General features: G+C 46.5%; 2 protein-coding genes across 2 annotated transcripts in view; one reads left to right on the top strand and one right to left on the bottom strand.

The window, feature by feature from the left end:
* Positions 1-3,316: 3,316 nt before the first annotated feature.
* LOC106613474 (putative C->U-editing enzyme APOBEC-4) lies at positions 3,317-6,042 on the top strand. The gene is made up of 3 exons (XM_045688607.1): positions 3,317-3,328; positions 5,179-5,403; positions 5,610-6,042. The coding sequence occupies exons 1-3, from the start codon at positions 3,317-3,319 to the stop codon at positions 5,931-5,933; spliced, it is 561 nt and encodes a 186-aa protein (XP_045544563.1). The 3' UTR covers positions 5,934-6,042.
* A 3,614-nt stretch (positions 6,043-9,656) lies between these two features.
* Positions 9,657-13,187, bottom strand: part of colgalt2b (collagen beta(1-O)galactosyltransferase 2b) — a 37,335-nt gene continuing 33,804 nt past the window's right edge. The window contains exon 12 of the mRNA XM_014216471.2: positions 9,657-10,651. Within this exon, the coding sequence (XP_014071946.1) occupies positions 10,372-10,651 (280 nt within the window). The 3' untranslated portion in view covers positions 9,657-10,371. The remainder of the gene's footprint in view (positions 10,652-13,187) is intronic.

Below are 13,187 nucleotides of genomic sequence, written 5' to 3' on the forward strand. Positions count from 1 at the left end.
CCAAGAGTGGGAGGAGCTTAGGATAAGCCCCTTAACTATCCAGTCACTAAAAATGTGGATGAAAGACGGGAAAAGAGAGAAGGGAGGTTGATGTTATGGAAGGAGGATGTCAGGATTTACAATACATTGTAATGGATGTTTTCCATGATGTTAACTTGGATGGCCTAATTTATGTGGTACCTGAGCCAAAATTAATACACCACTCAAACCACTAAGCTCCATAGTCACAGCCATTATGAGAAAAGTAACACAGATTATGTTAAAGTATGATAGAGGTCTGGGTTGTCCCAGAGATCTGAGAGTAACAGTACAACCCTAACTGCTCTGTGCTTCAGCAGTTACTAATTCTACTGGTTTCTTAACCAACACTCAACAAAAAGTGGCAGATGATGCCCTTTGAGACTGGAAGCAAGGTTCAAATGGTCATAAATGGATAACGTTGGAGAATAGGATTTAATAGGGACTGAAAGAGAAAGAGAGAGAGAAGAGTGTGTGTCTGTGTGTTTGTGTGTGTGCATGTGAGTGCGTGTGTGTGTGTGTGAGAGAGAGAGAGAGAGAGAAGAGTGTGTGTCTGTGTGTTTGTGTGTGTGCGTGTGAGTGCGTGTGTGTGTGTGTGTGTGTGTATGTGTGAGAGAGAGAGAGCGTGTGTCTGTGTGTTTGTGTGTATGCGTGTGAGTGCGTGTGTGTGTGTGTGTGTGTGTGTGTGTGTGTGTGTGTGTGTGTGTGTGTGTGTGTGTGTGTGTGTGTGTGTGTGTGTGTGTGTGTGTGTGTGTGTGTGTGTGTGTGAGAGAGAGAGAGAGAGAGCGTGTGTCTGTGTGTTTGTGTGTGTGCGTGTGAGTGCGTGTGTGTGTGAGAGAGAGAGAGAGTGTGTCTGTGTGTTTGTGTTTGTGTGTGTGCGTGCGTGTGTGTGTGTGTGTGCGTGTGAGTGCGTGTGTGTGTGTGTCTGTGTGTGTGTGTGTGAGTGCGTGTGTGTGTTTGTGTTTGTGTGTGTGCGTGCGTGTGTGCGTGCGTGTGTGCGTGTGCGTGTGAGTGTGTGTGCGTGTGTGTGTGTGTGTGAGTGTGTGTGCGTGTGTGTGTGTGTGTGTGTGTGTGTGTGTGTGTGTGTGTGTGTGTGTGTGTGTGTGTGTGTGTGTGTGTGTGTGTGTGTGTGTGTGTGTGTGTGTGTGTGTAAGAGAGAGAGAGCGTGTGCAGTAGGGAAGAGAGTCAGTCATGTGTAAAACACAGCCGTTGCTGAGGAGGATTATCTGGGACCAGGCACCGCTCACACACAAACACACACACACACACCACACACACGTAGGCCTACACTCAGACCGCCATGCCTGGTTGCAACAGTGAATAGGACACAGGGTGAGGAAAGTTGCTTCCGATTGTTGCCAAAGCTTTGGATTCAGGCCTAACATCCTGTCCTCAGGTGAATCAGCAGCCACTGTAGAAACATCAACACATCCGGAGCACCCCTCTAAATACTCCTGTACACACACCAGTCATCACTAATTCACTCACGACCTAGTTAGTAACGGTTTCCTAACTCAACCACATACACACTCACATGCAATCTGGTGGAATCTGACATATCCATTCACTCTGTGCTACCATGGAGTGGAGGTAAGGCCTAGCTAGCTAGTGTAACCTCATCCCCTAAAACATCAACTTCCCTGAAGAACAGTAACTGTAACCTCATCCCCTAAAACATCAACTTCCCTGAAGCACAGTAACTGTAACCTCATCCCCTAAAACATCAACTTCCCTGAAGCACAGTAACTGTAACCTCATCCCCTAAAACATCAACTTCCCTGAAGCACAGTAACTGTAACCTCATCCCCTAAAACATCAACTTCCCTGAAGCACAGTAACTGTAACCTCTGGATAATAGAAGTTGAACTGTCCTTGTAGTGTTATTGCCATTTGATTTCGGAGTACTGGTGGTAACATGACAGGGGTTGTACATTCTACCGAACACACGTTGACACACCCAATGAGAGTGAATCAACCCAAGTCTGGTCAGAGTTCAATGTGTTTTTGTATGAATGAGATGACAGAGGTAGGAATAGTGAGTGAATCACTATACAATGTCAGCCTGGTCGCTCCTAAAGTCAGATTTCTTCTGGACTTCTAGTGAACTGGCATCCCCCCTCTCCCCTCCCCCCTCGTTTCCTTTTTCTGTTGTTCATTCCACTTTTCTACTCTTTCCCCCCAAGAAAAAGCAGAACACTCCAATACTTACTCTCTTTCCCGCTATCTCCTTCTCTCTTTCCTGTCAATTCTCTCTATCGCTCATAGTGTAGCCTACACAATTTTACACAGCTGAGGGAAAGAGAGACCCACAAGTCTCACAACACAGCTCACACGCAATAAACTCACACACTCACACGCAGTACACACAGCAGATACTGCTGATACAACTCACAGCACAGTGTATCTTATGAGTATACAACCCAAATTAAATACCAGAGAAGTAAAATAAACATACTTTTTTTGTATCATATTACCATTTCACATGTATCTTGTGCGACAGAGAGCAAAAACATCTCAAATTTCCTTGTCTGATTTCATAACAATTATTCAGAGAGTCTTCGCCATGCCAAAATCATATTACTTATTCAGCTTTGTATAAACAGAGACAAATAGAGTATTTAGGGTGTCCTTCCCAACAGTAACTCTTTACACAAAACACTCCAGTGCCCTTGAGTGGCCATGGTACGTGGTACGGCCAGTGCCGTGCAGAAAACAAAACACTTCTTCACATGACTACACAGTGACTGTCTGAAGAGCTGTGGATGACAAAGACTGAAGGAAGTGTTGCACATTACCAGACAGACACAGAGGGGACAGTGCGACACAGAGCCTACACTATCTCTGGATCAGTGACGGAAGAAAAGGACAAAGGAGGAGAAAAAAGGATGGAGGCAGACAGAAACACAGTAAGAGAAGAAGCACTGTGTTTCTTAGAAACCAATAGTATTTCCTTTCTTTTCCCCATTTAATTTCTCTTATCTTTTACTCTACCCACTGCTTTCCTGCTACAACAGCCCTGCCATTTTGTTTTGTAAATAACAGAGCTGCACCACAGGGTTCCTCAGTAAGGCCAGGTACACTTATTCTCCACCAAGCTCAGCAAAACACCACTCTGCTATTTTTACAAGAGAAACTGTTAAGAAGAAGAGACTTGCTTGGGCCAAGATACACTAGCAATGGACATTAGACTGGTCTAAATCTGTCCTTTGGTATGATGAGTCCAAATTTCAGATTTTTTGTTCCAACCGCCGTGTAAGTGAACGGATGATCTCCGCATGTGTGGTTCCCACCATGAAGCATGGAGAAGGAGGTATGATGGCGAGGAGGTGCTTTGCTGGTGACACTGTCAGTGATTTATTTAAAATTCAAGGCATACTTAACCAGCATGGCTACCACAGCATGATACATTTTACATTTACATTTAAGTCATTTAGCAGACGCTCTTATCCAGAGCGACTTACAAATTGGTGCATTAACCTTATGATATCCAGTGGAACAACCACTTTACAATAGTGCATCTAAATCTTTTAGGGGGGGGGGGGGTTAGAAGGATTACTTTGTCCTATCCCAGGTATTCCTTAAAGAGGTGGGGTTTCAGGTGTCTCCGGAAGGTGGTGATTGACTTCGCTGTCCTGGCACATCATCCCATCTGGTTTGCATTTTTTTTTCAACAGGACAATGACCCAACACACCTCCAGGCTGTGTAAGGACTATTTGACCAAGAAAGAGAGTGATGAAGTGCTGCATTAGATGACCTGTCCTCCACAATCACCCGACCTCAACCCAATTGAGATGGTTTGGGGTGAGTTGGACCGCAGAGTGAAGGAAAAGCACCCAACAAGTGCTCAGCATATGTGGGAACTCCTTCAAGACTGTTGTAAAAACATTCCAGGTGAAGCTGGTTGAGAGAATGCCAAGAGTGTGCAAAGCTGTCATCAAGGCAAAGGGTGGCTACTTTGAAGATTTCTCAAATATAAACTATATTTTGTTTTGTTTAACACTTTTTGGTTACTACATGATGTGTTATTTCATAGTTTGATGTCTTCACTAATGTGTCTTCACTATTATTCTACAACGTAGAAAATAGTACAAATAAAGAAAAACTCTTGAATGAGTAGGTGTGTCCGAACGTTTGACGGTACTGTATGTCACAAGCACTTGTTTTAAAGACTTCATCATTCCTGGTGTCCAAGATAAAAAATTGGGCACCACACAACAGAACACTTAAACTGGAACGAGGCCTGTGTGCACACCATACCCCCAAATATTCTAATGAGCCCCCTCTTCTAGCTGGGCTTGGTGGTGGCTGGCCTGTGTGCACACCATACCCCCAAATATTCTAATGAGCCCCCTCTTCTAGCTGGGCTTGGTGGTGGCTGGCCTGGGTGCACACCATACCCCCACATATTCTAATGAGCCCCCTCTTCTAGCTGGGCTTGGTGGTGGCTGGCCTGTACGGGGCTTAGTGGGGTCTAGCCCCTGTTGGGCTAGTGTGGGTTAGCCTGTGTTGGGCTAATGTGTGATTGATGTGGGGTATCCTGTGTTGGGCTTGTTGTGGGCTAGCCTGTGTTGGGCTGGTGTGGGCTTGTTGTGGGCTAGCCTGTGTTGGGCTGGTGTGGGCTTGTTGTGGGCTAGCCTGTGTTGAGATTGGTGTGGACCGTGTTGTGCTGTTGTACGCTGGTCTGTTTTGGGCTGGTGTGGGCTAGTCTGTGTCCACCTTGCCCACCAAATACCCACATGGGGCCAATGGGGTCATGTTTGCTCTGTAGAGACGTCTCTACTTTCCTTCCAGTGAAGCTGTTACTCATCATGAATCAACTGAGTCAAGAGCCCAGTCTCTCCTCTCCTCTGGCATAACTGAGTAATTTCACCCCGTTACGCAAGAATATCACATCTTACATAATAATAATCAGCTATATGCCCCTCAGCAGCTACAATACATCTTAAAGAAAAATCTGTTTTCCCTTTGGTGAATAACAATGACCATTTACATAGAATACATTTGTCTCTCAACAGACACACTGCAATAGATATGCCCTGCTGTTCCCACACATTTAGTTGTGCATATATGCTGGTAAAGTGGTGAACATGATGTTCTCGTGTACAACACTTGTTAACATGGAAGATTTTCACTGTGTCTGTGTGTACTGCCCCCTGCAGGTCAGTGTGATGAGTGACTATCAGGCAGCGTCCAGCTCTCCTGACTGCCCTCAGTGCCCCCAACACATCCTGACAGGGGCAGAGGCAGCCGTGTCCTACTCCCAGTTCTGTGAAACATTTGGCTTCCACATGGGGCCCTCGGGGGCCAGGGCCCTGCTGCTGTTCTATGAGCTATGGGGCCCCAGTGGGACCTTAGTGCAGAGGGGCCAGGCTAGCAACTGTCTTGCATAAGGTCAACACCCTGAGCCCCTGCTGTTTGACCATCAGGGGTGAGTCAGAGTTTGTCACTCATACTCTCAATGCAAACTGTGTAGCAATGTCGATATTGTATGCATTTACTGCAAGGCTCTTGTGTGTGCCTCCCCAGCTACTTGTCCTCAGTACTAGAAGTGTGTGAGGAAGTGCTGTACAGTAACTACATGCCGTGCCAGGAGTGTTCCCAGACCCTGATCTCCTTCTTGCTGCGCTATCCCTGGGTGCGCCTGGACCTGCTCTTCTCCCAGCTCTACCACACAGCCCCCAGCCAGACCCACAGTTTGGACAATCAAACAGGCCTCCGCAGCCTGGCTGTCCTCACCCTCAGCCCCAACTCGGGAGCTGCTTGGGGGCATCTGCTAAGGTGTTTTGTTAGAGATGTCCCACCGTCGGCCCTACAGCTCCCCCTGCTGCCTGAGAGGGTAGAAGCGGACAGGGTTAATGCAATTCACATCTCAGCTACTACAGGCATAGGCCCTGCCTTTTGGACCTCCCACTGAGGACATACACAGAGCCTGTGGAGAGAACCCACACTCCCCAGGCTCTCAACCTGCTCCCTCCCCCACACCTGAACACATCCATGCGCATCTCCACACCCCACCCTAGGGTAGTTAATGCCCCCTCCCAGCCTATCTTCACCCTATCAATGTGGTCAGACATGTCAGGATGCCTCCACCTTGGAGGGGCCAACCCCAATCTCCTCCCTCTTCCTCTGGGTTTTTCTCCCTCCTGCTCTCTCTGCGGGCGCCTGGGCATCTGGTGGAGATAGTGCAGGAGGTAGAGAAGGAAGTGCGAACAGCAGTCAGTCAGTCCCAACACAGAGACTCGAAAAGAGGAAGAAGATCCAGAAGAAAATAGTGCAGGGGAGTCGTGTGCATAATATTTATCCAACAATAATGAATGGAGTTGATGTCAGCTGTGTTTTGCATTGTGTGCTCCGTATACTCTGTTTGTGTTTGCTGTGAGTGTGTACTTGCCTGCATTCATGTCTGCCTACCCATGTAGATGCACCCTGTTTTGGCACTGCGCTAGAGGCTAGAGGACAGGAGGGTGAGAGGTGGGAGGACTCTGCATGTGTGCGTGCGTCTGATGCTCAAAGGGGCACAGGGTCCTGGAGCACACTGGTGAATACTACACAGCCCCATCCCTACCCAGCCTAGCTCAGCACTGCAGCCTATAGCCGGACAAACAAACAGAGAGAGAGAGAGAGAGAAAGAGAGAGGGGCGGGCGGGGTGCAGCACAGGGCAAACAAATAGAAAGAGAGAGAAAGGAAGGGAAGTGACAGAGTAGAGAGAAGTGGAAAGGGGGAAACGAGGAGAACAGGAAGAGAGAAAAAGGGGAGAGGGGAGGAGAAGCAGGGGAAAGCATGTGCCAGAACAGATTGGGACTGATGAATATTGCAGACTTCATCTGAGCAAACGAATGTTAGGTATGCTTTATCGCTCTCTGCACTCCCCCCTGCCACCCCCCTAAAGTACTGTACATGTACGCATACTGCACAAACACCCTCACATATGTACAAACAAATGCAGCTCAAGTATGTAGAAAAGCAGACAGGCCAGTTCTCCAACTCCCCATACAAACATATTATTTATAAAGCTGAACACATTAATATTTCAAATCTACCAATCTCATTACAACCATACCCTGCCCACTCCAAACTAAACTATGAAGTCATTTGGTGGTGATATTAAATGAACATATACACAGAGAAAGGTAATAACTCAGTGTGTGTGGTCAGCAGTATTTCCTACCTGAGTGCGTGTGCAGAATCCCTCCATTAGAGAGACACTAGAATCATGTGCTCTGCTGCATAGAGGAGGACAGAAAGAGAGAGAGAGAGAGAGAAAGATGGAGGGAAATCTCTTAAAGATATAGTCTCTTCATTTTCTCGCACTCCATCATGTGTCTGTTCTGTCGTCTACTGTCGTTTGACACATCTCCGTGATGCCTCAGCCTCTGTCCAGCAGCAGCAGCAGCAAATCAGAACCACTCGACCCCAGCTTTATCTCTTGCTTTCACACTCACATACGTACACACTTACACACAGTACAGCAATCACACACTATCTCTCCCGTCGTGCTCCCTCTCCAGCTGCAGTGCTGAACTACTGACTCACACTAACAGCTGCAGTGCCGCTCTGCACCTCTCTATCTTACGTCCTCTGTGGCCGTCTATCTGCGGCCGTCTATCTGCGTGTATGTGTATGTGTGCCTGTGTTCCTGTGTCTTTGGGGTGAGTATCTTCACGTGTACTGCCTGACAGCACTTTATTACTACAGCTTGAGAGTGAACCAAAGTATTTTAATAAACAGAATTCAACCTTGTACTCTATGGTCATTGGTCATTGAATGAAAAGGGGACTCCTACTAAATGAGCCAAGCCGTTGTTGATTTAGTCAGATATTCCCCTTCTGTACCATCGGTATCCCCTGGCTGGTTGTCCTTTGCATTCAGGTAATAACTCTAATCAATGAAATTTGCATTATCACTCACAACCAGATAAAAAGTAGGATCAAAAGTACATTATAAACTGGGTGGTTTGAGCCTTGAATGCTGATTGGCTGAAAGACGTGGTATATCAGACCGTATACCACGGGTATGACCCCAAAAAAAAAACGTTTTTACTGCTCTAATTACATTGGTAACCAGTTAATAATAGCAATAAGGCACCTCGGGGGTTTGTGGTATATGGGCAATATGTGGTATCCATAAGAACAGCCCTTAGCCGTTGTATATTGGTCAGATGCTACACCCCCTCTGGCCTTATTGCTTAAATAAACCAGGGTTAGGGTTAGAGTTGAGCCAGGGTGTGGACATAGGACAAGAGGAAAGTGTGGAGAGACATGGAGGATAACAGTCAACATGACTCAATCCTAACTCCAACCTGTCAAATGGGGCTCCTCCTCCACCTCGGATTTCCAAATTCAACACCTGCTCATGACCAGCAGGTGGCGACATTGCCTCTCTTTCTACTTTAACAGAAGGAGATTGAGACTCAGGGACAATGTCAACACAGACAGACAGAATATCAACATGTTCACAGGTATTTTTGCTGTTAGTTAAATCACTCAGGCAAACAAACACCACACTTGACTCTCATAATAGCTAGCTACTGTTTGTGTATGGTTAGAGGTGTGGTTCTGATATGGTGCTGTAGGTTACTGTGGCCTCCTCATCATCCTCCTGTCCAGCAGTAGAGGTATTTACGGCTCAGAGGCAGACTTCTCCATATCCAACCTGCCTGTCTCTTTATGGAACTCATGTGTCTCGTAAAATCCTCCGTTCTGGACAGTTTCTCCTCTTCTCTCTCTCCCTTCCTCTGTTCCCCATGCAGGTCTGAGCCTCAATGACTGATTCTACGGACAGGAACAGTAAAACCCAGAGAGGAATTTCCTATAACCAGACCACGGTGCACACCGTGGGATAGAACATAGTGTACTGAATACTGATCTGAGTGTCTACCTGTACATGCATACAGTGAACATGCTTTGACTATGACTAGAGCCCGAAAAACTGTGGCCACCAACTAAATGGGATTTACTGTACATGAATCGTGTTCTTGAGTGAAATGCTGCCGTCGACCAAAGCTGTGTCTATGCTACAGACAGTAAGGTTGACATGACAAGGTCGTGGGAACAGTGCGGTAGTTTAGGTTAGTGATACAATTGAAATAACAGCAATACACGACCAAAACCTTACACCATAGTCGTTTCAAACCCTGTAGCCATAACAGAGATGATAGCAGGAGATATGTCCAAATCAAACAAACAAACTGCAGAGTGAATGAAAACACAGATTTGGAGCACCACCATTCCAGTTAGATGAAAGGCCAGGTTCAGCTCAGCTCAGTGTAAACCCAGATGAGTGTAGTCTGATCTGTGTGTAACACAGCCTGCTAACTGCTACAACAGTATCTACAGGTTCACAGGCGGACTGTCTCAGGGGAACACTGTCCTCCATCATCCCTGACCTGCTTCTTACAAAGAATCAAATGGCAAATGATTGTGACAGTGTGTGTGTGCGCTCTTGCATGTGTGTATGAGTGTGTATGTACATGTGTTGAGTGTGTCTGGTAGTGACAGTGATATGACATCATAGCAACTGACAGCACTCCTGGGTATAATTCAGATCATGGAAAAACACAAACACCAGCCTGCATGCACACTAGCGCACACACACACACACACACACACACACACACACACACACACACACACGTCATTTCAGACAGCTGTAAGATTCCTTTATTCCCTGGGCTGCCCATAAACCACATGTTATTTTTAAATTACAATAATCCTCCTTTTTTAACAATACAATAAACATTGGTTTGTTAGTTTTATCTCTGTACTGCAAACAGCAATATCTGTCTTCCACATGTTGCAGTCTCAGGTCGTCCAGTCTCTGTCTCTCTCTCTCACATCGTCCCTGCATGGTGTGGGTGTTCAGGTCCCCCGTGTCCTTCTCTCTGCGTCTCTGCAAGGTCTCTCTCTGACTGTGTGTGTGTATGTGTTTGGTGTGTGTGTTTTTGTTTGTGTGTGTGTGTGTGTGTGTGTGTGTGTGTGTGTGTGTGTCAGACTGTAGAGCGCATGGGGAATAAATACATCTGAGGTCCTGGGCCCACTTCCTCAGTGCACAGACCACTCCGCCCCTCACCAGGCATCCAATGGGATTCACATCTCAGCCTGCTAATATGCTAGTAGACAGCAGATAGCCAATGAGAAAAAGCACTGAGCAGAGTAGTTCACTGTGTATCCAGTTGGATGTGTGTGTGTGTGTGTGTGTGTGTGTGTGTGTGTGTGTGTGTGTGTGTGTGTGTGTGTGAGTGTGTGTGTGTGCATGCGTATGCACATCAGTGTGTGAATGTGAATGTCCGTGTGTGTGTGTCCGTGTGTGTGTCTGTGCAAAAACACGTCTACAAGTCTCTCTCTCTTCTTTCTCAGAGTTCATCTCGTGTGGAGCGGGCGGCGGGCGGAGGTGAGTCTCCCGTCACACTGTTCTGAGCCACGGTGTGGATGCGGCCTTGCTGCTCTGTCTTCCTGTCGTGCTGGTGCAGGCGGTCCCAGTCGGTGGCGGTGGCCTCGTCGTCCCAGATGGTGGAGGTCTCTGTGTCACTCACGTAGCCCGGCTCGCCTGTGTAGTGGGTGGGGTACAGGAGGAGGGGCTCCACAGAGAAGGCCTTCAGGTCCCGAGGCTCAAAGTGAGACATGAAGTCAGAACTGACGGAGAGAAGGGGAAAGAGAGGAGGGTTCATTGACACATCAGAGACTATCACACATAGAAGGAGGGAGGAAGACATAGTAATCTGTCATTTGTGCACCATGCAGAATGATACAGGGGCACAGAAAGGAGAGGCTCATATATGGTAATTCAGCACCACCTGGTCAAAGTTGCTCCTTTGCACCCCAGTATCTCTACTTGTACACGCATCTTCTGCACATCTATCACTCCAGTGTTTAATTGCTATATTGTAATTATTTCGCCACTATGGACTATTTATTGTCTTACCTCCCTTATCCTACCTCATTTGCACACACTGTATAAAGACGTTTTTTCTATTGTATTATTGACTGTATGTTTGTTTATTCCATGTGTAACTCTGTGTTGTTATTTGTGTCGCACTGCTGTGCTTTATCTTGGCCAGGTCGCCGTTGTAAATGAGAACTTGTTCTCAACTGGCCTACCTGGTTAAATAAAGGTAAATTAAATAAATAAAAACATTAATCTAAGTGAGCCAGAGAGTGACATGGGTACAGAGAGGGGAGAGGAGTGACACGTCCACTTCAATCAATCAGGCCCTGTCAGCCAGAGGTCAGCTGGTGGAGGTCAGCCCCCCCTGTGGCCATTTGAGTGTCAGCACTCAAAGAGAGTGTAACCTGATGCCTGAATTTCTGCCCAGGGAGGTGAACCCTGAGAGAGACTTAGTCTGAGTGTTTAATTCTCCCAGCGTCAGCACAGAGCAGGCAGAGGGAGAGCAGAAACTGCAGGGCATCCCTAACCCACTTTCACACTCATTCACTCTCTCTCTCTCGCTCTCTCTCTCTCTCTCTCTCAGATACTCACATATTGAAATTTCCCACACATATTACACAACCTACGTTTACCAACTACACACATTGCTGACTGTGTGTTTACACTCCCTCTCTTTCCCTCTCCTGTGCTCTCTCTCTCTCAACACACACACAAACAAATGCTGTGGTCTGTATTTACATAGTAATTCATACTCACACTCAGACACGCACGCACACGGATACACAGACACACAGACGGATACACACACACTCCCTATAGAGAGGTCAGTAGTGCTGAGTGGTTAACTGAAATGTCGGTTATTTTTCCGTTTTTAAACAACTAATTGACCAAAGTCGGTTCGATTATTTGAACTCCATTTCATTCAGTTTTTTTTTTTGAGCTCAAGGAGCACATTGTGCTCAGTTTCTCTAGAGATAAATCAGATAATTCCCGAACTGTGCGATGTAGTAGGGAGTTGTAGTTTCCAACAGGCCATGCTGTAGTTCTACATACTGTAGTTTAGCGCATAAAACTTTATAATTAACTACAATGACCATAATCCATTGCATGGCTACTTGTCCGGTCTGTGTTTCTTTTACGCCTGCTACATAAGGGAAAGAAGAATGTGTGATCAAGAGGGGATAGAGAGCAGTTTCTTCGTGAGTAACTACCCCAAATAGGTATTTTGTCAGACAGCATAGACAGGCAGCAGCTCTATAGATCTGAGAAATAATATAGTCATCAAATAAAACAAATGTAAAATACACAACAAATATTTTATTAAAGTACTGTGAATAACTGATGATTAATAAGTGATGGGCAGCCACTACCATAGGACTTTTATTCATTGTTCTATTCTGTGTTGTTACAGCACTCAACCCACAAAATGCATTTCGTGTAAAAAAGAAGAAGATTGAAACCAAAATTGAAAATCTTGATAATTTTTCAATAATCGAACCGAAACGGAACCGACCTCAAAGAGCACTAATCGCTCAGCGACAGAAGAGAGCGACCTAGCAGTGTGGTGCCAAGACAACAACCTCTCCCTCAACGTCAGCAAGACAAATGAACTGGTCAAGGGCTACAGGAAACGTCACATCAACGTGGCTGTAGTGGAGCGGGTCGAGAGTTTGAAGTTCCTTGGTGTCCACATCACTAAGGAATTAACATGGTCCACACACACCAACACAGTTGTGAAGAGGGCACAACAACACCTCTTCCCCCTCAGGGAGCTGAAAAGATTTGGCATGGGTCCTCAGATCCTCAAAAGGTTCTACAGCTGCACCATTGAGAGCATCTTGACTGGTTGCATCACTGCTTGGTAGGGCAACTGCTTGGCATCCGACCGCATGGCGGTACAGAGGGTAGTGCATACGGTCCAGTACATCACTGGTGCCGAGCTCCCTGCCATTCAGGACCTCTATATCAGGCGGTGTCAGAGGAAGGCCCTAGCAATTGTCAAAGACTCCAGCCACCCAAGACACAGACTGTTCTCTCTGCTACCTCATGGCATGCAGTACCGATGCACCAAGTCTGGAACCAAGAGGACCCGGAACAGCTTCTATCCCCAAGACATAAGTTAACCAAATTGCTACTCGGACTATCTGTATTGACATATATGATGACCCTTTTGATTCATCACATACGCTGCTGCTACTGTTTATTATCTATCCTGTTGCCTAATCACTTTACCCCTACCTATATGTACAGTACATAGCTACCTCAACTACCTCGTACCCCTGC

This window comes from Salmo salar, chromosome ssa10, assembly GCF_905237065.1.
Source record: "Salmo salar chromosome ssa10, Ssal_v3.1, whole genome shotgun sequence".
Lineage (NCBI taxonomy): Eukaryota > Metazoa > Chordata > Actinopteri > Salmoniformes > Salmonidae > Salmo > Salmo salar.